Genomic DNA, 20,139 nt, shown 5'->3' on the forward strand with positions numbered 1-20,139 from the left:
ACCTACCTACAAGTTGTAAAACTTCCATGAATAAGCTAAGCTTGATTATTAACTAATGATTAATTTTCTCTCCAGTATATCTTATCAAATACTATACACTAACAATTTCGTGTATTTTAAGTATATGTTAACAAAATGGTGTTAAAAGACTTGTATTTACATGCATCACCTAAAAAATACATTGAAAATTCATGAGTTCCAGAAAACAAACCATATATTTGGGTGTGGGAGGGATAAAATGAAGACTGTTTCTCTCATAGAGTCATAGCCCTCAGTCCTGCGTCGGCCACATAAGCCAACGATTGGATAAAAAATAATTAAAATCTCAACTATGACATGTTGACAAAAAACAAAAGGAGAATCCAACTCTTGATATTAATATTTTTCGCTGATCCAGAAAGATATGAGACACACGTATAGAACAAGATAATGTGTGTATCTATCTATGATCTATGTATAATAATAATACAACTATTTTAGAAAATGGACGAATCGAAAATACTCTTTACATAAGTTCTTCTCATGACTTTTTTTTTGTTTTATGGAAAATATACATTTCTTCATTATAAAGCCCACGCGCACTACATTTTGACCTCTTCCTAATATAAATATGAACATTCACGAATTTGTGGAGCTACGTTTTGACATTGTTTAACCAGCGGAACTTATCTTTCATGTCATGGTCTTGAAACTTGGTGTAATATAACCGATAAAGAACCAACATTGAACCACAACGTAAGACTTTATCTTACAAAAGTCTTCACATTCTTCACGCAGATGACGCGCGTGAGGTAGAAAATGTTCAACAAGTTACGTAGATGGAGAGAACGAACCTTCGCAAACAAAAAATATAGTACTTAGAAAATATTTACATTTCTTTAGTATTTGATCATTCCTTCCAACTTTCACACATTGTTGAATATTTGATCATTTGGTCATTTCCTTCATTTGATTTGTGAAGTTTCTAAATAACTTCATCCTGCATAATCCATCCGAATATTAACTTACAAAATTGCCTTTAGACAGCCTTTGTCTATCTTTTAATCATTTAAAGTTTTAAACTATATAACCAACCAAAACAAACCTCATCGTTCTCCTTCATTCACAAAAACAATAAACTTCTCTCTGCACTTCTTCTTGTCTCTCTTCTTTCAAACCTCAAGAAGAACAAAAGAATGGAGTTGTTCACGAAAGGTAACAACGTTAAGCTACGAAGCCACCTAGATAAGTTTCTAGTCGCCGACGATGACCAAGAAACCATCCGTCAAAGCCGTAAAGGAGATACACGGCGAGCCGTTTGGACGGTGGAGCCAGTCGTCGATAAACCTAATCTGATAAGGCTGAGGAGCAGCCACGGTACGTACTTAACTGCGAGTAACAAACCGTTGCTGTTAGGTATGACCGGTGAGAAGGTGATTCAGACGACGTCGTTAAACAAGCTGATGGATTGGCAAACGCAGTGGGAACCGGAGAGAGATGGGTTTCAGGTGAAGCTGAAGTCGTGGTGCGGCAAGTGGATGAGGGCTAACGGTGGAACGCCGCCGTGGAGAAACTCTGTTACTCACGACGAGCCTCATACGTCGAAGACCAAGAACTGGTTGATCTGGGATGTTATAAACGTTGATGGTTCTGATCTTGAAACCATGTCTGATGGAGATGATGAGAGCTCTGTTTCTTCTCCGGTTTCCGAATTCGGGTCACAACCCGGGTCGCCTGTTTCTGTCGGATCTACGAAGAGCAGTATTAGCCGGTTCGCTTCTCTTGGTTTACCTATGTCTCCGAGATGGTCCCCAAAACCGGTAAGTTTGACTAAGTCTTTAATAGTATCAAAATTTAATTTACAATGTTGTGTGCATTGATTGATTTTTTTTAATTTGAGGCTACCAATAGAAAAGTAGTATTGTTCGATGAACTTAAACAATTTTGTATATGCAAAATTTTAGTTGGTACGCATTATTATTAACTTGGAAAAGAAAAAGAAGGTTGGGATTACCCGTATTAGTGTCTAAGATGTAAGAAACATATGGACATATATCATTCTTTTCTCCACTAACATATACTAGTATAAATGCTCCACAAGCATACATCTATTCACCAACCTAGCACCAAAATATATAATACTTTTTTTATTGTATAGTTTAAAATTAATCTTTTGTTTATTTAGAACAAATTCTGGTTTTATTGTATACTATATAGTAAGTACTACACTTGAAAATATGACACTATAAACCCAACTAAATTAACTTCAATGATTTCAAGAATTAAGTGACAGTAAATTTTCTTACAACACGTCCTAAAGGCTAATTAAAATTACATCTTTTTCTTCCTCAACAAGAAAAGGTTATACCTAATGGCTTAATATAAATAGTTTGGTGCCACATAGCATAAGACAAGTGGATCAGAAAGTAAGGTAGAAATGTTGGTGTTAGTTATGATTTAGTGATGGAGCATGGGTCCATGAAAGCAAATAAGGAGAGTCCCACACTCATGAATTTCCTCCTCTCTTGGTCTTTCTTGCGGGAAATGGTTATACATTTGTTCTCTAAATATTCGTTTAAATCTTCTTTTTCAATCGATTCTTTTATGGCATAGGGACACTATAACATTTTGGGGGATTAAGGGCCATATAACTTACCTTTACATTTTTATTGTCATACCACGTAATGCTTATAATCTTAGTGGAGATCTGTATTACAAATAGTTTAGGTTCACATAGGAACTCAAGTTTAGAAGTAGAAACAAATTGAGAGAATACAATACTTGATTTTGATCTATCCTAAAAGAAAATGCATAACTACATGTCTACATACGTTATGAGAAATTAAGAGGATTATAAAAGGGGAAAAAAATGAAAAGTAAGATGATACTTTAATGGAAAAAATTTGTTACATATCTCTATCAAAATTTATTTGTGTCAAATAAACTATTCTAATTATCAAATGTATATCTAACTATCACACCTTTTATAAATATTTCAAATGAATCTTTAATATTCGACATTGACTCCTAGTGGTACTACAGTGTATTATTAGTAAAATGTTTATATTTCGTATAAAGAATCTGAATCAAACATTATGAATGATTGGAAGGAACTTTTAATGTTTTTTCTTTCTTTTTAAAACAAATTTTGTAATGTTTTTTGAAAATAAAACACAATTTAACGCCATTTGTGTTTTCTTGTTCTCGGATATAACACCAATTCTAAAAGTTATAAAGCATTCGGAATATTTTTTTTGTAATCTTGGAAAATACAAACGTAAATTACAGTCTAATTCTGCTTTGGTCTTAACATTCTACTACTATACTACTATAAACATTTTGCAACAAGTGTCTTGGGATTCTCGCAATTAACTTTTGAAAGGATTTTGATTGGAAGTATAGCAAAGTTACAAAATCCTAAACACGTGAACTACGCGTTTAAAATAAAAAAGCTCTAAACACAAAAAAAAATGCAAATCATAATAATGCCTACGTGGATAATTAATACGCGTTAAGCAAACTCTGACTTTTCTTACATCCACGAGCAATAGTCTCGTGTTCATGTTCCGCGTAACCCGTCAAAAACCCAATTTAGACCAGTCCAGTCACAGAAACACACACATATAAAAAGTACAAAGAAGACAGAACCGAATCTCACTTCCTCTCTCACATACTCACTCTCATTTGCTATATTTTACAGAAGACAACGAGTAGTTTCAACCAAAAGGAAACAGTACCAACAGTATCAGCGATGGAGTTTTTCCAGAAAGCAAGAGCTGTTCGTATGCGCAACAGCCACAACAAGTACCTAACAGCAGACGACGACGAAGAAACCGTTACTCAAAACCGCAACGGATCAACCAAAAACGCTCGTTGGACCGTCGAACCGGTTCGAGACTCGCACCACGTCATACGTCTCAAAAGCTGTTACGGCAAATACTTGACCGCTTCTAACGAGCGGTTCTTGCTCGGAGCTACGGGTAAGAAAGTGATCCAGCTGAAACTGAGTCGTATCGATTCGTCTGTTGAGTGGGAGCCTGTTAGGGAAGGATCTAAGATTAAGCTTAGGACTAGATCCGGTAACTATCTCAGAGCTAACGGTGGTCTTCCTCCGTGGAGGAACTCGGTGACTCATGATAATCCTCATTTGTCGGCTACTCAGGATTCGATCTTTTGGGAGGTTGATGTTGTTGAGATCTTGATTGATTCTGAATCCAAGAACGAGTCTCCGAAGAAGACGATGATGCCACCGCCGCCGCATCGTAGACCGTCGAGTTCGCCGTTGTCGGTTTCTCATTCTAGGACTTCGTCTTCTCTTTCAGACAGATCCGATTCAGATGTGAGTGTTTAAATTTACTAAAACACCCTTTAAGTTTGTTTCAATTACTAAATCATACCATTTTTATTTTCCGGTTATTGAAAATTTTGATTTATTTGACCAGTCCGTTGAGTCTCCGCCTAAATCTGAGGGGCGAACCATATACTACCACATCGCCGACGAAGAAGGACACGTGGAGGACGAAACTACCGTTGGATATGCTTTCACGTTTAAAGGAAACAGCGTGGCGGAGCTGACTCAGACGTTGAGAGAAGAGACGTGCTTGGAAGACGCTGTGGTGTGCACTCGGAGTCCTTTAAATGGCAAGCTGTTTCCTCTTCGTTTGCAGCTTCCTCCTAACAATGGAACTTTGCATGTCGTTTTACTTCCCTCCAGCGCTAGCCTCTAGACGTGAGTTTTTTTTTTTGTTCTCTATTTTTACTATCTTTAGATGCGTTAACTTATGATCTTGCTTGTTTGTTAAATTTTACCAGGGGCACAAACCAAAATAATCGAGCTATGAGAGTGGGTGGTTCTTGTTTCGTGAACTGGGTGAAGCATATGATATATATGAACCTAATAAGAAGATAGTATAAGAGTTGGTAGTTGGTACAAGACTCGTGGCCACGGAAGTAAAAAGGCGTCGCACTTCATCAGCGTTTGACATTAAAATTAAAATTAGTATAGTAAGAGTTCTTGGTTATAGCTAGGAAGGAGTTATAAAATTCTTTTTGGGGAACATAATGCATGTTGTTTGTCTTTGTAAATAAGCGATGATTTCTTGGTAAACGAACATTTTGATTTTGACGGTTTATTTGCGTGAGCATGGATTCGCCATAAACAAATACTATCATTATATTAACTAGCAAATGGAAAATTTGGAAATGAATTGCATATCTTGAAAATAATATATAGTGCATATCAGTGGCGGACCCAGGGGAAAAATTTAGGGGGGGTCAATTTGTTCAAGGAAACTGTTAAAATGTATAAAAAAAATTATTTTGGGGTAATAGGGGAGAGTCGAACTGTGGCTAGGGGGTCAATTTAGAGGGGTTGCTACTGATATTCGACCGGTCAGCCCCTTCCTTTTATATATATAGGTCCGCCACTGGTGCATATTTAGTGAGTGACCAGTTATTGTGATAGTAAAATCTTGTAAATACTTTGTGGTCACGGATTCACGAATGTTAAGGGATTTGAAACTCTCTTTAAGGTTTAAATATCAATTAAACTATCATAGTTATTCTTCACATTAAAACCAAAAAAAATCTATCATAGTTACACATAAGATAATCCATCAACCATAGGAATATCCTAACAACAAGTCATAGAAGATATACTAGATCTAGAATAACATATAAAAAGAGGAAAATATACGTCTGATATAACTATACAATTAGAGTTTTTTTTATTTATTTGATTAAAAATATATTTATGGAATTTTTGTGATTTTAGTATTATCTAGAATATACAAAAGAAGATTATTTCTTAGTATCCTAACAACATTGTTGTTAATACAATCTTATTAATTTTCATTATATATCTAATTTTCCCTTCTTTTTTACAATGCTTAATCATTATTTACATGATATTTCAAAACTTATCCATAAACTAGTCGTTGTTTACATGATCATGATTATAACAAAAAAGTATTGGAAAATACTAGAAAAATAGTTGTAAATATTATTCGAGTATACGAGACAATACACAATTCTTGAAAAGTTTTAAAACGTCATAAAAGGCTTGTAGGAGTTTTTTGTTGCCCTCAAGAAAAAGAAAAAGTGTTTGTGGTTTAAGGGTGTTCGATCTCTTATTCTTTATACTAAATCGAATCCACCATATTTTTCCATCAAGTTTTCGATTGTGTTATTAGTCAAATCTTGGACGTCTTCAAACTCGATCAAAATCCGATGTTTGTTTTCTCCCACAAGTCCTTCAAACTCGTGTGAAAACTCTTTGGATACAAATTTGAGGTTGCAACACTACAATCATAGCCAAAATTTGGTACAAAAGTAGTTTTGAATATTTTTTAACTGTTGATTTCATAATTATTTACTTAGCTGAAATGTTTCACACTTACCCATAAGATAATTCATTAGACATACAAATAATGGATCTAGAATAATATACAAAAAAATGAATAATTCATAATATACATTTGATATACCACATACAATTAGAGTTTTTTTTTTTCATTTGATTACAAGTATATTTATGGAATTTTTGTGATTCTAGAAGGATCTATAATATACAAAAAGGAATATTTTTTGTATCCTAACAACATTTATACAATATCTTATTATCAAACTTGTTCATCATTATATATCTAATTTTAAACTAGAAAAATTAGAAAAATAGTTGTAATTATTATTCGACCCTCACATTCATTAAAATTATTTTCCTTTTCTGTTTTACACAAATATAGTTTCACTTTTAATAGTTGTTTTAAAAAAACACTTTCTGATATAATTTTTTTTGTTCATAAAAACAGTTGTTTTGACATTTAAGGAAAAAAATAGCGTCTCTTAATTTGTAAGAAAACAAATTTTGTAAATTCGAATGACATTTCCAAGCCAGCTCATAAATTACCAAAAATATTAATTTTTAGAGAATCTTTTTTTATGAAGAAAATCTAAACAAATCATTGAAATACCTATTCGACTTTCCTATTTATTTAGGATTTTTTTTCCAGCTCACTTCTTTTTATTTTCCTTTTTTTCTTACGGGTAATTTTATTTGCATATTCCTCGATTTTTCATTAAAAAAAAAATTATTATATATTTAACTCAAAACATCTCACAACCCAAAACAAAAAAAAATCAGAGACGCTTCAGCTTATCCCCATTTCTCATTTCTCTCAGAAAACCCTAACAGATCACTCCTCTCTTCTTCTCTTTTCCTCCGCCACCGCCGCCGCCGTTACTCAACGGTGGTGAAATCTTTTCTCAGACGGTCAAATCGATCGTAACTTCCATCGATTATCTACAAAACCATGGCCGCCACTGCTTCCTCCGAAGCTTCTGAAGGACCAGTGATGGGACTCGTCAACAAGCGTCTCCGTGCTCTCCGCAAGAAACTCAACAGAATCACTCAAATGGAAGAATCTGTTTCTCAAGGCAAAACCCTAAACAAGGAGCAAGAAGAAGTCCTCCGGTCGAAACCAGCCGTTGTCGTACTTATCGAAGAGCTTGAGAAGCTTCGTGCTCCTCTCTCCGCCGCTGTCTCTGAAGAGATCAGTCTCGCTACTACTAAGAATCACCGTGATTCTTCCGATCCAACCACAGCGTCTGAGCAAAAGGAAATTGAAGTCGCTGAGCCTCCACAGAGTGGTGACGATGGGGTTAAGTTGGAGGATCTGGTGAATCTCTTGTACTTTGGTTCACTCTTCGATGTGAAATCGCAGAACGAGTTCACTTCGATAATGTTGACTAGGTCTCACGAGAGAGGGTGCTGTTTGAGCTACGATTTCGTTTCTGATGATGCCACTGATCTGCTCGGTGATCGGGATTTGGATTCTATTTCTCAGCTTTGGAGTCTGATGGTATCTCGCCCTGTGGATTCAAGATTATCTCACAAGAACGCTTTGGAGCGCTGTGTTGAGCACGCTAAGCTATGGTTAGCTAACTCGGAGCAGCCAATTGAATCCAACTGCAACATTTCATGTAAAAAAAACCCTGAATCTGTCTCATTCGTTATATCTCTGTGTGTTGTTTCAGTTTCTGTGTGCTGATTAGTTTAAGATTTATGATGCAGATGCTGCATTGAGAGAGAAGTTGAAGAAGATTATGGCTTCTGACTATTTCACTACTACGCCGGAGATGAAAGCTCCTGTTGAAGTGGCGGCTGCAGCTGGGAACTACACTTCTTACCAGGTACCTGTGGACATTGAAGCTCCAGCTGGGCACTATCAACAACAGGTATTAACTTTTTATTCTTCTATATGTGATTAGGTAAACTACCCATTTTTAGTGGATTTCGTGGGTCGAATTTTGTGGTAGCAAAGCTCTAACTTTTATCTGAAGGAGAAGATGATACATCTCATATCGAGCTTCATTTGTTAAGGAGTCAGAGTGTGTCTAGGTTTCTACTATGAAGCTGAATAGAGAAGTATAATGATGCAACATAAGGGTGTGATTTTGGCGTGGAATCATTAGTAAAGCTAAGTTGTCTGGATAGGATAGTGAAGTACATTCTTAATTTTCTAATTGCTGGCTGCTTATTTGTGGAACTGTTCTCTTGGTTTTTGAGAACTCTATCCTGCTTAAAAGCTCTGTAGTGGTTTACTGTATGAGTTTTCATGTGAGTGGTGTTTACTTACTTTGGCTATTTTTCTTCACTGTAGTGACTGTTGACATGTTTTTGAATTTCTCATTTTTTCATTTACAAAACATACATCCTTCCCATGTGTTTTGAACGGTTTCCCATTGTAAGCTCTTTCTTTCTTCTGCGGGACTGATTTTCCCATTGTAGGATGAAGATGCATTTAACAACAAAGAACAAGAGTCAGTGGTGAATGATCAATCTCTGCAAGATGAGCATCAAAAGGTAATCCAGGGAAATACGGACCATTAATCATCTATAAGTAAATTCTAAAGCCTGAATCTGATGATTCTTTTTGGGTGTTAAAAGGTTGAGTCAGTGACGGAAGGAGAGGTGGTCCATGGACAACAAGAACAAGCCTTTACTCAGGTCGAAGGAAAGAATGGTAAGAGAGACTATGTGCCACGTGGATCCTACCAGAACCAGAGAGGTCGTCGGGGTGGTCGAAGAGGTGGTGGTGGCTACCAGAATGGACGGGGAGGCCGAGGTGGTGGTGGTGGATACCAGAATGGGGGGCGGTATGAATCTTATGATCAATCCGGTGGAAATGGTTACCAAAGGAACTACTACAACAACAGAGGAGGAAGGGGACGTAATGGTGGTGGTGGAAATGGCAATTACAACCACCAAGACGCTAATGTTTCTGCTGCGTCTTAGCTTAAGCACCTCTGGCTTTTGGGTGCGTCTCTTTCGCTATTTTGCGTTTATGCTATAACTCATATAAGCCTAATCTCGTGTTTGAAATGTTTGACAATTGCTCGGTTTTTGTTATGACCTTTTTGTTTTTTGTGGCCATCAATTTTACCGTCGTCATGTGAAGTAGTGATCTTTTTTTTCCTTAAATGAGAGCTATAATCAATTATAATAGCTTTATATTCGTATCCAAACAGCACGAACGACTAAGCACAGAGATTCTAACTTGTCGATTGATCATGCCGCCGGTTTAGTTATATGTCTAGAAAAGGCTTTTCTTCTTTATTATCTTCATTTTGTGGACCGGCTTTGTACTGGTAATTTCTGGCACAGTACCAGAAATAGACAAGGTTAACCACTCCCAAACCAGCAATCATATAGTAGTAGTAATCCAGTTTCCCTTTATCAAGGTCCCTGTTCAGCCAGTCAGGCTGGTCTTTTGTGCCTGAGAATTTATGCACGGTGGTCACCAGCAAGCTGCTCAGATAATTAGCGGCAGCAAATGAGAGCGGAAATAGTGAATTCGCTATGCTTCGCATGTGCTCTGGAAATTGGCTGTTGAAGAACTCGATCTGGCCGATGAAATTAAATGACTCGCAGAGTCCCATCAGAATCAGCGGCACAGCCAGCCAAAACACCGACGTTTGTGTCGATTCGGTATCCCGTGTCCGCCTCACTCCCTCCACAAACCCTGCAGTGAACATGGAGAGAATGGCGAAGATGATCCCAATTCCCATCCGCTGAAGGAGAGTGAACCTGAATTCTCGGATTCGCGAAAGGGAGGGGACTAAGAGACGGTCGTAGATAGGCAACCAAATGCCTATAGTGATGTAAGAAATGACGACTACAGAAGCGGCCGGGATCTCAAAATGCGGACCCATGTGTCGATCCATTTTCACAGCTTGAAAGACTATGAAAGTTCCTTGTGTGGTCATTGCAACGATTGAGATTATCCCAGCGGACCAAATCGGAACGACTCTGATCAGACACTTTACCTCTTCAACTTCTTGAACACTACATAGCCGCCACCTATCCGCTGGAGCTCCTTCTGATGTAAGATCACCCTCTGTTATCACCGCCCCTTTGTCCAGAAACCTGAAGATCACCAATTCATTATTGATTACATTATAAAAAACCATCGAACTCGAATGTTTCTAGAAGTATATGTATGAGTAAATACTTGAACTCGCTGGTAAGAGGTAACTTAGATAATACGCCAGGTTTCACCGGCGGGTCATAATACTCTACTGTCCCATCATCCACTGCCGGAATCTCGAGGTTCCGCTTCTTACGAGCAGCCACGATGACCCGAGCAATGCCCGAGAATACACTTCCTTCCGGTTTGACATACACGTAAAACCGCGTACCGACAAAGAACATAATCACCGCACAAGCCATTAAACCGGTCGGGATGCTAAACCCGATGATCCAACTAACAGTCTGTAAGTAGACCACGACGGTATGTGAAAAGATGAGAACCATGGTTAAGGTCAAGTAGTACCAATTAAAGAAACTGGCCATGCCTTTAAGGCCTTGCTCTGTTCGTTGGTCAAATTGGTCAACTCCAAATGGGATGCTGCAAGGTCGGATTCCACCGCTTCCGATGGATAGAAAGGCGAGACCGAGGAACAGAACCCCGAGCTGGAGTTTGTTTGGATCGTCGCATTCGTCTGGATGGGGGTTGTTGCACGGTGGTGGGTGAAGTTGAGGCAGGCAGGCTGTGAGTGTCACCGTCATAAGTCCCTGTTTGAATTTATCATAGATTTGGGTTGATTCCTTCTTTATGGAAAGCACATTGAGCAAAATTATAACATATTGTTTTTGGTTAAAACGTTACAATTATTTGTTACAACTCCAATGTGTTACGGAAGTTCATTAATAGGAAATGGTATTTGCAAATGGAAAAAAAGTTAAACTAGCTAAATTTGAAAAAGATGAATTTAAATGGCATATTTGCTTGTTTTGGTCTACAACTTGGTGATATGGACTGTCTGGTTTTTTTCTGCATTATGTATAGAAATTGAAGAACAAATTTCCAGATTGTTCATTTGTCAAGGTCTTATCTCGACCAACTTTTTTTCCCCTTTATTATGATTATACCACAAAAATCTACACGTATTAACCTTGAAAAAATACGTAGTTACTATGTAAATATATTAACCTAAACCAATGTAAAAATCAAAAAGAGAGACTATCACCTTCAGTTAGTTCTTCAATTTCTTTTCGAGTGATGAAGTAATATTTCAACACTCAATTTATATCTTATTTGTTTATATAATTTCTTTGAAAATAAGAAAAGATAGAGAGGGAACGTACGAGAAGTGCGAAGAAGGATGCATAAGCAATGGTCTTGAAGCGGCCAATGTAAGCGTCGGAGATCAATGCGCCAAGGAGTGGAGCGAAGTTGGTAAGACCCATCCACAAGTAGTAGACGTTAGAAGCTTCCACCAGTTCCATGTGGAACACATTTCTCAAATACAACGTAAAATTTGCCGATACTCCTATCGATCCTAACTTCTCCAACGTTTCATTTCCTATATTCTCATCATTTGGGAAAGATTTAATCTCAGCAAATAAAAACATGTACGTTGTCCAAAGTATTTTATCATTTTTTATTCTTTCTTCTTAATACAAATGGACGGTAACTTAAGTTGGACTTATCGCCGTTGAAAGCAATTTTATACACTCATGATCAAACTATATTACATGCAAACGTTTATACCTAAACAATAACTTTGAGTCCATTTCTCTTGACACTATGTTCGTAGATATTATTGAATTGCATGACTCGCAAATTGAGTTTTAGTGTGCCCATGATATTAGCATGGTGTTTGGCCCCAACTACATATCAGGGAGAAAAAAGTGATGACAGATTATAGGTAGTATTACTTTTCAATGAAATTTAAACTCAGCGAATTATGCCTTGACTGTTATCTAATGTCTATTTATATTTGTATATAGAAAAATGATATACTTACAAGAAAAAATGTCTATTTTGCAGTGGTATTTTTAAAAAGTGTCATATTGTGTACGTCTTTCTAAAACAAAGAAAGATGTGAATTACAAGACAACATTTCTCTACAATAACACACTAGTAAATCGATTGAAAGGGATCAAAGTAGCATGGTCGGTCCACCATATAATTTATGCAATATTGGATGGCGAAATTGGTGTTCATTTATTAGTTTACCATGTTTAATTATATTGTTTTGAATGGACCATATGTAGTACGAGGAAGGTTAATTGATAATTGTCTTGAAAAAAAGAAAGAGCATACCTAGGATGAACGTAATAGCTCTCCAGCCTCCACGTTTTTTCTCCTTCAAAAATTTCCGATTCATCGAATCCTCAACAACTTCCATCACGCGATGACGACAATGATTTCGAGAAAAATGGGAAGCTGCAAACAACAAATAAAGAAGATGAAACAAAAACAAAAAAAAAAGATGAAGAAGAAGAACAGAATATACAAAATAATTTGAAGTTGCTTTTTGGGTGGAATAGTGTGATCAGAAACAATATATTATGACTAAGGCACGAACCACACACGGCACAAGACAGTAATTGGAAGATGAAATGAAGCTGAGGATGATCTCTTTTTTATTTATAGAGATATAAATCGAGAGTGAGAGAAAGGAGAGAAGAACTTTTTCTCTCTCTCTATCTTCTCTCATCTAACATATAAGTGAGGATCTCGTTTCACTCGTTAGAGGTTATATATTGTGTGTGTATATATTAATTAGTTTAATTATTGACACTTTAAAAGGTCTTTTATAAGGAATATAATGGTGAGTTTGAATAATAAAGCTCTATATTTAATATGTTTCCGGTATATGTTTAATTTACAGTTAGTAACATAACCATTTCATAAAGTTTATATTATATGTACATATATCACCGCTAGCTACTTTGATTCCTTCGTTCCATATTGCAATATAGGTTTAGACTTTAGAGAAGTCTAGCTAGTAGAAAGTAATATGGATAGTTGTGACTTGTGAGCGAGAAGAAATTTAATTAAGAGAACTAAAGCGAATATCTTATATGTTACTAGTGTGCATTTGGTTATTATACAAACATCCACATGTAAAATTATTCTACAACTAAATTTGTTTTAGCTATATACTAATTACACATAATATAGATGGAGGGTGGTCACAAGCATGAACAATGAGTGGTCTTGGCTAGGTGTTAAGGAATCACGAAGACATACTCTTAAGCCGGTAGGTACAAATGTTTTTCTCTCTTACAATCAATCAATGGCTCTTATTATCTATGTCTTTAGCCAGACAAAGATATTTGCAATCTCTTAGTAGTATGTAGTGTAGTAAAATCTTTTTTTGGGACTTTCTTCGTTAAGATATTTTCTAAAATTTGGCTATGGATTCTAGTCCGCATGGCCTATATAAACTCCCTTTTGCCACCCACTCGAGTCGGACATACATAAAAGAAAGATCTAATAAATCTGATACCATGTGAAATATACCAACATCTAAAAAGATAAAAACGAATGGTAAACATATTAATCGACTTATCTTTTAAAGTTTTGGAATACAAAGACACTTGAAATATGTGGGATCACAGTCGACATAAACCGTAAGAATGGAACAAATACGTCAAACTCGATGAACCAAAAGAATCTAAAGAAACCACAAATTTGGTGGTGATTTGATGATAAACGTCCGAATAAAGCATACTCCTTTTTGGTATCTGTGCGGTCACTCACATGCCTCGTTTTAGTTTCTTTCTTCTAACCAGAGCTAAGCTTAGCTGGTGAATTCTGAATCTTCACGTACGGTGTCACGTTTTCCCATAAGTTTCTTTTTTGGTTCGTTGCTTGGCATCTCATCCATCATCATCCACTTCTTTAATGAGGACCGTTTGATTGAAGCCCCCACACACACACACAAAGTGTTCGACGAAATGCTCCAACGATGGTCTCTCTCTACTCCTCCGGCCCCATTTCCTCTTTTGCTTCTCGCAATTCGATGATTGATTCCGATACCCTTTTGTCTCTTTCTTCTTTCGGTTCAACCTTTAATCCCAAGACTTGCATACGATTCGCTGGAATAGGTTGTGGGTTTACTGTTTTAGGGTTTCTTGAGGTCAAGCCGAGGAAGAGAAGCTGTTGCTCTCGGGTTTTGAGGATGTGTAATAATAATAATAAGCGTGATTTGGGTTGGGATAGCGATGAAAGTAAGGATCTTGAATCGGAGGTTTTGGAGTTTATGAAGAACTCTGAGAGACCTGGGATGTTTCCGAGTCAAAAAGATTTGATTCGTTCTGGAAGGTTTGATCTTGTTGAGAGAATTGTAAACCAAGGTGGATGGCTTTCAATGGGTTGGGATTTGGATGAACAAGAACAAGTCAAAGATAACGTCAAGCCGTGGGATTTACATTTTGAGAAGCAGCTTCATGATTCTAATTCTCAAGAGGTTGATGGAGCTATTGATTCTTCGTCAAATCTTTCATCTTTAACAGAGTGAGTCATCTAATTTTGCAGTTCTTCTTCTTGCTCTATGCATATAATAAATTTGTGATCTAGAAACACCTCTTTTAGAATGTTTAACATATGTTCTGTTTTAGCAGAGAAGTAGATGCTGGTAACGATAGTGGAATTGAAGGCATTTTGACCAGATTAGAGAAACAAAGGAATTTGAGTCTAGGGATTAGCTTGAGGGATCCGAATGGGAAAAGCAATGGTGCCATTACTGATATCTCTCCAAATGGTTCTGTTCCTTGGTCTTCCAAGATTATGGTATGTTTTCTTGTCTGCAAACTTTGCTCTTCATTGCACACAAATAATCTAGATGGGATAAATTGTTTATGTTGTGAGGTGTTGCCTACTTTTTTTTTCCAAAAGACAGCTAGTGAAAGTAAGAGAAGTTCAGATGAATCTGCACAAAGTAGGTATCAAGAAGCCAGTTCGGTTTCAGGAACTCAAGGCTTAAGCAATTTGCCTTCATCAGAAACATGGAGGACGTGGAGTATGAGGAGAGCTGGATTTACTGATGAAGATTTTGAAGGTATGGAGTGACTTCTGTCTTCAACCATACAAGGATTTAAGATAAAAAGTGGCCTGAAGCTTTCGTACGTATTATTTCGTACAGCTGCTGAAATTTCTCCCAGTGGTTTGGATGGTGTGAAGAAGGGTAACACTAATAAGAATTCTGGTCATATCATGAATGGAAAAGATGTAAATAAAACTCATGTCAAAAGCCGTCTTCAACATCTCCAGTCAGAACTTTCTTCTGTTCTCCACTCCCTTAGATCTCCTCCTGATGATGTTGTGACAAGTAAGGTAATTGTTGGACCGGATGACATCTAAAATCATTTTTCCATCAAACTAGAGGCAATTATAGAAGTGGTTGCGATTTGGCTTATTTTTGGTTTATGATTTCATTTAGGATAGTGAGATGACTTCTGGGAACTTGGAGAACCTTTCCGATGACTGGGAGTTCAAAGAGAATGAGATCATACATGCCCAAACTAAGTTGCGGTCTACACGAGCAAAGTTGGCAGTTCTTGAAGGAAAAATGGCTATGGCTATAATGTATGCTTTTTACTGTTACTTATGTAGGAAAAGATAGAAGGAAGCTTAAGCTATTGTCTCTTACATTGGTTAATTTGTTTCTCTTCTAGAGACGCACAGCGGATTGTACGGGAGAAACAGAGAAGAATAGATCATGCTCGTAGAGCTTTACGATTACTTCGAACCGCATCCATAGTATGGCCTAATTCAGCCTCAGAAGTTCTATTAACGGGTTCATTTGACGGTTGGTCTACCCAGGTCAGTTCACATTGATTCAAAATATGATTAATCTCAATACAGGAAATCAAACTGCTTCATATCTGGTGTTCCGTTGAATTTTACATCAAGCCATCCATTTAGGAATTATATTGCTCTCTTTTGATGTTTTTGTTCCTTAAATTTATATGATTTTATAACCAGAGGAAGATGAAGAAAGCAGAGAACGGAGTCTTCTCTTTGTCTCTAAAGCTATATCCTGGAAAATATGAGGTTAGATCATTTAATTAACCGAGTACTGCAACTACCACTTTTCCCGTTCAGAGGCAAACCAAAATCTTAATTTTGGTACATGTTCCTCGCAGATAAAGTTTATAGTTGATGGCCAGTGGAAAGTTGACCCGCTTCGACCCATTGTTACTTGTGGTGGATATGAAAACAATCTGCTAATCATCTCTTGAGGTCAAAGGCAACAGTGGAGCATGAGCTGAATCAGTAGGGTTTTAGTTTATTTTGGGATTTCATTTTCATGTAGGGTAAGGTACCAAGGAAGCAGTAGAACTAGGTTTTTTTTTTCTTGAGAAAACAAGGTAGTAAGAAAGATTTGTATATTGTACCAATACGACCACTTTGTTCCTCTCACAAGAGTCACAAGACTCATGTAAACAATTGGCTCCTTGCATTGTACAATTTTACACACATAAGATGTCATACATCCATTTCAATGATGAGATTGGTGAAGAATAAAGCTCTTGTTTTCGCCTTACAGCATAAGTAAATCCACTTCCGCAATATACTTCCATCTCTTTCGCTTGCAGATATATACTTCCAAGGCTCACTGGTTGAGGATTGGTCTGATCATTGGTGTTTCCAAGGCCAAGCTGACCATGTTCACCCCATCCCCATGTCTTAACTTCTCCATTCTCTGCAACAGATATTCAAATGTGGTTTGTTTTATATGGGAGAAGAAGTCTGAACAAAAAAGATATAACAGAATTACCCTCTCCCTCAATTACCTGTTACAGCAGCAGAATGCTCTGCACCTGCTGCAATTTTGAGAACTTTTACTCCATCAAAATCTGGAACTTTCGCCAAGGGAGCTTCAGAGGGATCTATATGCCGTTGTTGCTTCTCAGATTGTTTATCAAGGGTATTGCCAAGCTTGAAAACCTCGCCATCAACTGTTCAACAAGTCCATAGACAGATGAAAATGGGTACAAGTGAACTCTGGAAGGTAATTAATGCATCCACGCAGAAGTTACCGGTTAGTAGTAAAGCATGATTCCATCCTAAAGCAACTTCTCTGAAAGATAGAGATGAAGGCAAACACTGAGGGGTTTGAACATCGGGACTGCTGCAGAATCCTCTTCCCCAACTGAACAATTGTCCATTAGCTGGTCAGGCACATCGGAAGACAGGGGTTAACAAAAGATACACATAATTCGATCAATTAATGAATCAGTAGAACATGAGCCTTGAGAGTTAACCGGATATAGCTGCACTATGATCTCCATTAGCTGATATGCGAACAACCTCAACATCTTTTAATCCAGAGACAAGACATGGAAGATCTACCGACTTTGTTCTGTCTGATGAGATACCTAACTGTCCACGCTTTCCAGATCCAAATCCACAAACTTGATTCCCTGAAGAAGATAAGATAAATCAAATGGAGAAAAACACAAGTCTAACACGCAAACCTGTGAATAATATATCAGACGTTACCTGTGAACAAGACGAGTGAATGGCGCATACCACAAGCTACCATCTTCACATTCTTATCAAGAAAGTAAGAGACTTTAGCTGGAGTGCTTAATGACATGTTATCACCATGACCAAGCTGACCAAATGAGCCATTGCCACATGTATAAAGACAACCAGAATCTGCAATCACACACAACACTAGGATCAATAATAATCTCTTTGGCTCCTAAAAAAAGCAGTTGGAAAAATCCATTAATGTTTTTACCTGAAACAAAACCAGAATGACTCCATCCAGCAGCAGCTTGAGTGATAACATAATCGTCAAAGAAAGATACTGGTTTCGGCAAAGAGGTGCTGAGATTGTCACCATTTCCTAACTGACCAGAGCTTCCTCTTCCCCATGTGAAGACCTTACCACCTGCAAAAAAGCATATAAAGTGGTCAACTCAGTTGACTAAAACTAACGACATTACTTTTTTATCAGAGATTTTGGGGGTTTTTATTTTACCAGAAGTCAAAGCGATGACGTGAGCGCCGCCACAGGCGAGCATCGATATGGAAGGAAGTGACGTCAGGGAGAGAAGCTGAGGGAGATACTCGTCTTGTAGCTTGGCCGTCCCTAATTGGCCATCCGTGCCTGCGCCCCAGCTCCATACTTGTTGTTCTTCTTCTTCTTCATCAGCTGGTGCCCCATCATCGTGGTCGGCCATTATCTCGACGAACCAAATCTATCTGGGTTTGTTTTTTAGTTGATGGTTTTGCTCGGAAACACCGTGATTGAAAAAAAATCTCGTGCCTAGTTTTGTCTCCTGGTCGTGTATAACTTTTCTAACAATCGGACAAATCCCTCCACGGCCTAGTCAATCGAACTAAAGTGGTTGAAACGATGCCGTCGTGATGTTAAAGTAGGTTTTTTTTTTTTTTTTTTGGTAATCCTTCTCTTATATGTCACAACCACCATATTCTTTGATTTAGAACTGTATGATTTTTTTTGTCTCGATCTATATTGAATCTGTTCCTCTCCAGGGTTTATGGATTTCAAGTCTGAATTATTCATTCTAGCGTTTTTTTTTTTTTTATTCCTTCTTTTCTTATAACCTAGAAATAAACAGAACTCAAACTCATTCACAACGTCTGATAGAATTTGAAAGAACCAAACTTTACTCACATACGAGATGAGAATACACTTTGCTAAACTCATATAAACATACACATTTTGAAAGAATCAAAGTTTGATTTTAGAACTAAAAAAACTGTTATAGGATATCATCATAAGCTACAATATCTCTCTGTTTAATCTCCCTTAATCTCGCCGGAGTTCCACCACCGATCTCTCCGTCGTTATAATTATTATTACTTCTCGGGTTGACTATAGCTGACACTAACCTATTACTTCTCCCGTGTTTTCTTAATGGCATCACAGGTCGAACAAGCTTAGACGAAGACGACGGCGTCGTTTTATCCTTTTCTTCCCCCACCGTTACACCTTCCTTCCACTTCACCAACGGATCCGTCGCCCAAACCACCTCCACCTGCAACACACACACATACATAAGTACACTCCAATCAAACTCTACTTCCCAAATTCTACAAAAAATTGTTTGATTTTTAGTTACCTTTTTGGAATCGATGGATATACCAAAAGAAGGCTCGTGACTACCAGCAATGGCTGCTTCTGCTGACTCCACGGTGCGGTACGAAACGGATCCGAACCCGTCTTTGTCGATTCGTATCCGGGAGATTGAACCGTAGATCTCGAATCGTGATTTCAGCTCCAGGACTGAACAGTTGGCGGGAAGTCCCATAACGATCAACGCAGGTGGCGGCGGAGGTTTGGAGATTGGTTTGTCAATGACTTCATCTTGTTCCGATGACGGTGGTGGTGCCCATGGTCGCCGGCGTTTCGATATTCGCGCCGGTGTGTTGCGGTATGTGTAGGGTTTGTCTCTCTTGCGGCTCATCATAGCTCCTTTGTTACTTCGCTGAGTCCCTTCAACTATCTTACCTTTTCAGGAAATATAGAAATTAAGTTGGGTTTAAGGTGAATGGGCTCAGATTTAAGTAGTTTCAAGGCCCATTTATTAACTGGACTGTCCATCCGAGCGTGTAACAAGAGACAAACCAGAAGGGTGGATCCCACAAAATCCAAGTAAGTCTTTGCTTCCACTCATATATCGCCACGTGTTGTTATACAACTCCGACAAGTTTTACATGTTGGCAGAGTTTGTAGATCCTGCTGACGTCTATGGTTTGGATCTCAGTCGTTTGATCCGTGCACTATCACAGTTTTGTCTGAATTTTGAAATAAGGGTTGTCGGTTGTGTAAAAATGTATTATTAATTTTTGTGATATATGGGATTATTTATTATCATTATCATAT

The 20,139-nt window shown here is 37.6% G+C and overlaps 6 protein-coding genes across 16 annotated transcripts; 3 read left to right on the forward strand and 3 right to left on the reverse strand.

The window, feature by feature from the left end:
* The first annotated feature begins 636 nt into the window (after nt 1–636).
* LOC104776568 (Actin cross-linking protein) lies at nt 637–5,111 on the forward strand. Its single transcript, XM_010500665.3, has 4 exons — nt 637–1,799; nt 3,680–4,318; nt 4,422–4,708; nt 4,792–5,111. Exons 1-3 carry the CDS (start codon nt 1,176–1,178, stop codon nt 4,704–4,706), a joined length of 1,548 nt encoding a protein of 515 aa, XP_010498967.1. The 5' UTR covers nt 637–1,175; the 3' UTR covers nt 4,707–4,708; nt 4,792–5,111.
* Nucleotides 5,112–6,903: 1,792 nt separating this feature from the next.
* Nucleotides 6,904–9,460, forward strand: LOC104776570 (uncharacterized). Its single transcript, XM_010500667.3, has 4 exons — nt 6,904–7,959; nt 8,051–8,214; nt 8,768–8,842; nt 8,927–9,460. Exons 1-4 carry the CDS (start codon nt 7,290–7,292, stop codon nt 9,272–9,274), a joined length of 1,257 nt encoding a protein of 418 aa, XP_010498969.1. The 5' UTR covers nt 6,904–7,289; the 3' UTR covers nt 9,275–9,460.
* A 57-nt stretch (nt 9,461–9,517) lies between these two features.
* Nucleotides 9,518–13,042, reverse strand: LOC104776569 (protein NRT1/ PTR FAMILY 2.12-like). Its single transcript, XM_010500666.3, has 5 exons — nt 12,853–13,042; nt 12,588–12,710; nt 11,627–11,844; nt 10,491–11,053; nt 9,518–10,405 (listed from the first exon to the last, which is right to left on the reverse strand). The coding sequence occupies exons 2-5, from the start codon at nt 12,670–12,672 to the stop codon at nt 9,565–9,567; spliced, it is 1,707 nt and encodes a 568-aa protein (XP_010498968.2). The 5' UTR covers nt 12,673–12,710; nt 12,853–13,042; the 3' UTR covers nt 9,518–9,564.
* A 410-nt stretch (nt 13,043–13,452) lies between these two features.
* On the forward strand, nt 13,453–16,803 carry LOC104776573 (protein PTST homolog 2, chloroplastic-like). 11 transcript variants are annotated; one of them, XM_010500669.3, is made up of 8 exons: nt 13,453–14,789; nt 14,894–15,065; nt 15,171–15,333; nt 15,418–15,608; nt 15,715–15,860; nt 15,950–16,097; nt 16,260–16,328; nt 16,421–16,803. In XM_010500669.3, exons 1-8 carry the CDS (start codon nt 14,242–14,244, stop codon nt 16,514–16,516), a joined length of 1,533 nt encoding a protein of 510 aa, XP_010498971.1. In that variant the 5' UTR covers nt 13,453–14,241; the 3' UTR covers nt 16,517–16,803. The 11 variants fall into 11 exon arrangements, 2 of the variants coding, with proteins under 2 accessions (XP_010498971.1, XP_010498972.1); XR_015595455.1 differs by having other exon boundaries at nt 13,743–14,789; nt 14,897–15,065; nt 15,720–15,860; XR_015595458.1 differs by having other exon boundaries at nt 13,743–14,789; nt 14,897–15,065; nt 15,418–15,603.
* LOC104776572 (ultraviolet-B receptor UVR8) lies at nt 16,647–18,762 on the reverse strand. The gene is made up of 7 exons (XM_010500668.3): nt 18,268–18,762; nt 18,025–18,177; nt 17,781–17,939; nt 17,543–17,701; nt 17,318–17,449; nt 17,072–17,236; nt 16,647–16,980 (listed from the first exon to the last, which is right to left on the reverse strand). Exons 1-7 carry the CDS (start codon nt 18,467–18,469, stop codon nt 16,748–16,750), a joined length of 1,203 nt encoding a protein of 400 aa, XP_010498970.1. The 5' UTR covers nt 18,470–18,762; the 3' UTR covers nt 16,647–16,747.
* Nucleotides 18,763–18,902: 140 nt separating this feature from the next.
* Nucleotides 18,903–19,812, reverse strand: LOC104776574 (homeobox leucine zipper protein). Its single transcript, XM_010500672.2, has 2 exons — nt 19,376–19,812; nt 18,903–19,291 (listed from the first exon to the last, which is right to left on the reverse strand). Exons 1-2 carry the CDS (start codon nt 19,721–19,723, stop codon nt 19,016–19,018), a joined length of 624 nt encoding a protein of 207 aa, XP_010498974.1. The 5' UTR covers nt 19,724–19,812; the 3' UTR covers nt 18,903–19,015.
* Between the last annotated feature and the right edge of the window lie 327 nt (nt 19,813–20,139).

Source organism: Camelina sativa, chromosome 3 (genome assembly GCF_030686135.1).
Source record: "Camelina sativa cultivar CO46 ecotype springtype chromosome 3, ASM3068613v1".
NCBI lineage: Eukaryota > Viridiplantae > Streptophyta > Magnoliopsida > Brassicales > Brassicaceae > Camelina > Camelina sativa.

Excerpts from the sequence above, each read along its gene's own strand:
- LOC104776568 (XM_010500665.3), top strand. The coding sequence starts at position 1,176 with ATGGAGTTGTTCACGAAAGGTAACAACGTTAAGCTACGAAGCCACCTA. Across the intron at positions 1,800-3,679 it reads CGAGATGGTCCCCAAAACCG|AAGACAACGAGTAGTTTCAA; the intron begins GTAAGTTTGACT and ends TATATTTTACAG. Across the intron at positions 4,319-4,421 it reads CAGACAGATCCGATTCAGAT|TCCGTTGAGTCTCCGCCTAA; the intron begins GTGAGTGTTTAA and ends TTATTTGACCAG.
- LOC104776570 (XM_010500667.3), top strand. The coding sequence starts at position 7,290 with ATGGCCGCCACTGCTTCCTCCGAAGCTTCTGAAGGACCAGTGATGGGA. Across the intron at positions 7,960-8,050 it reads ATCCAACTGCAACATTTCAT|ATGCTGCATTGAGAGAGAAG; the intron begins GTAAAAAAAACC and ends TTTATGATGCAG. Across the intron at positions 8,843-8,926 it reads TGCAAGATGAGCATCAAAAG|GTTGAGTCAGTGACGGAAGG; the intron begins GTAATCCAGGGA and ends GGGTGTTAAAAG.
- LOC104776569 (XM_010500666.3), bottom strand. The coding sequence starts at position 12,672 with ATGGAAGTTGTTGAGGATTCGATGAATCGGAAATTTTTGAAGGAGAAA. Across the intron at positions 11,845-12,587 it reads AGCTATTACGTTCATCCTAG|GAAATGAAACGTTGGAGAAG; the intron begins GTATGCTCTTTC and ends ATGAGAATATAG. Across the intron at positions 11,054-11,626 it reads CATCCTTCTTCGCACTTCTC|GGACTTATGACGGTGACACT; the intron begins GTACGTTCCCTC and ends AAATTCAAACAG.
- LOC104776573 (XM_010500669.3), top strand. The coding sequence starts at position 14,242 with ATGGTCTCTCTCTACTCCTCCGGCCCCATTTCCTCTTTTGCTTCTCGC. Across the intron at positions 15,334-15,417 it reads TACTGATGAAGATTTTGAAG|CTGCTGAAATTTCTCCCAGT; the intron begins GTATGGAGTGAC and ends TATTTCGTACAG. Across the intron at positions 15,609-15,714 it reads ATGATGTTGTGACAAGTAAG|GATAGTGAGATGACTTCTGG; the intron begins GTAATTGTTGGA and ends GATTTCATTTAG.
- LOC104776572 (XM_010500668.3), bottom strand. The coding sequence starts at position 18,469 with ATGGCCGACCACGATGATGGGGCACCAGCTGATGAAGAAGAAGAAGAA. Across the intron at positions 17,450-17,542 it reads TCATAGTGCAGCTATATCCG|CTAATGGACAATTGTTCAGT; the intron begins GTTAACTCTCAA and ends GTGCCTGACCAG. Across the intron at positions 16,981-17,071 it reads GCATTCTGCTGCTGTAACAG|AGAATGGAGAAGTTAAGACA; the intron begins GTAATTGAGGGA and ends TATCTGTTGCAG.
- LOC104776574 (XM_010500672.2), bottom strand. The coding sequence starts at position 19,723 with ATGATGAGCCGCAAGAGAGACAAACCCTACACATACCGCAACACACCG. Across the intron at positions 19,292-19,375 it reads TATCCATCGATTCCAAAAAG|GTGGAGGTGGTTTGGGCGAC; the intron begins GTAACTAAAAAT and ends TGTGTGTTGCAG.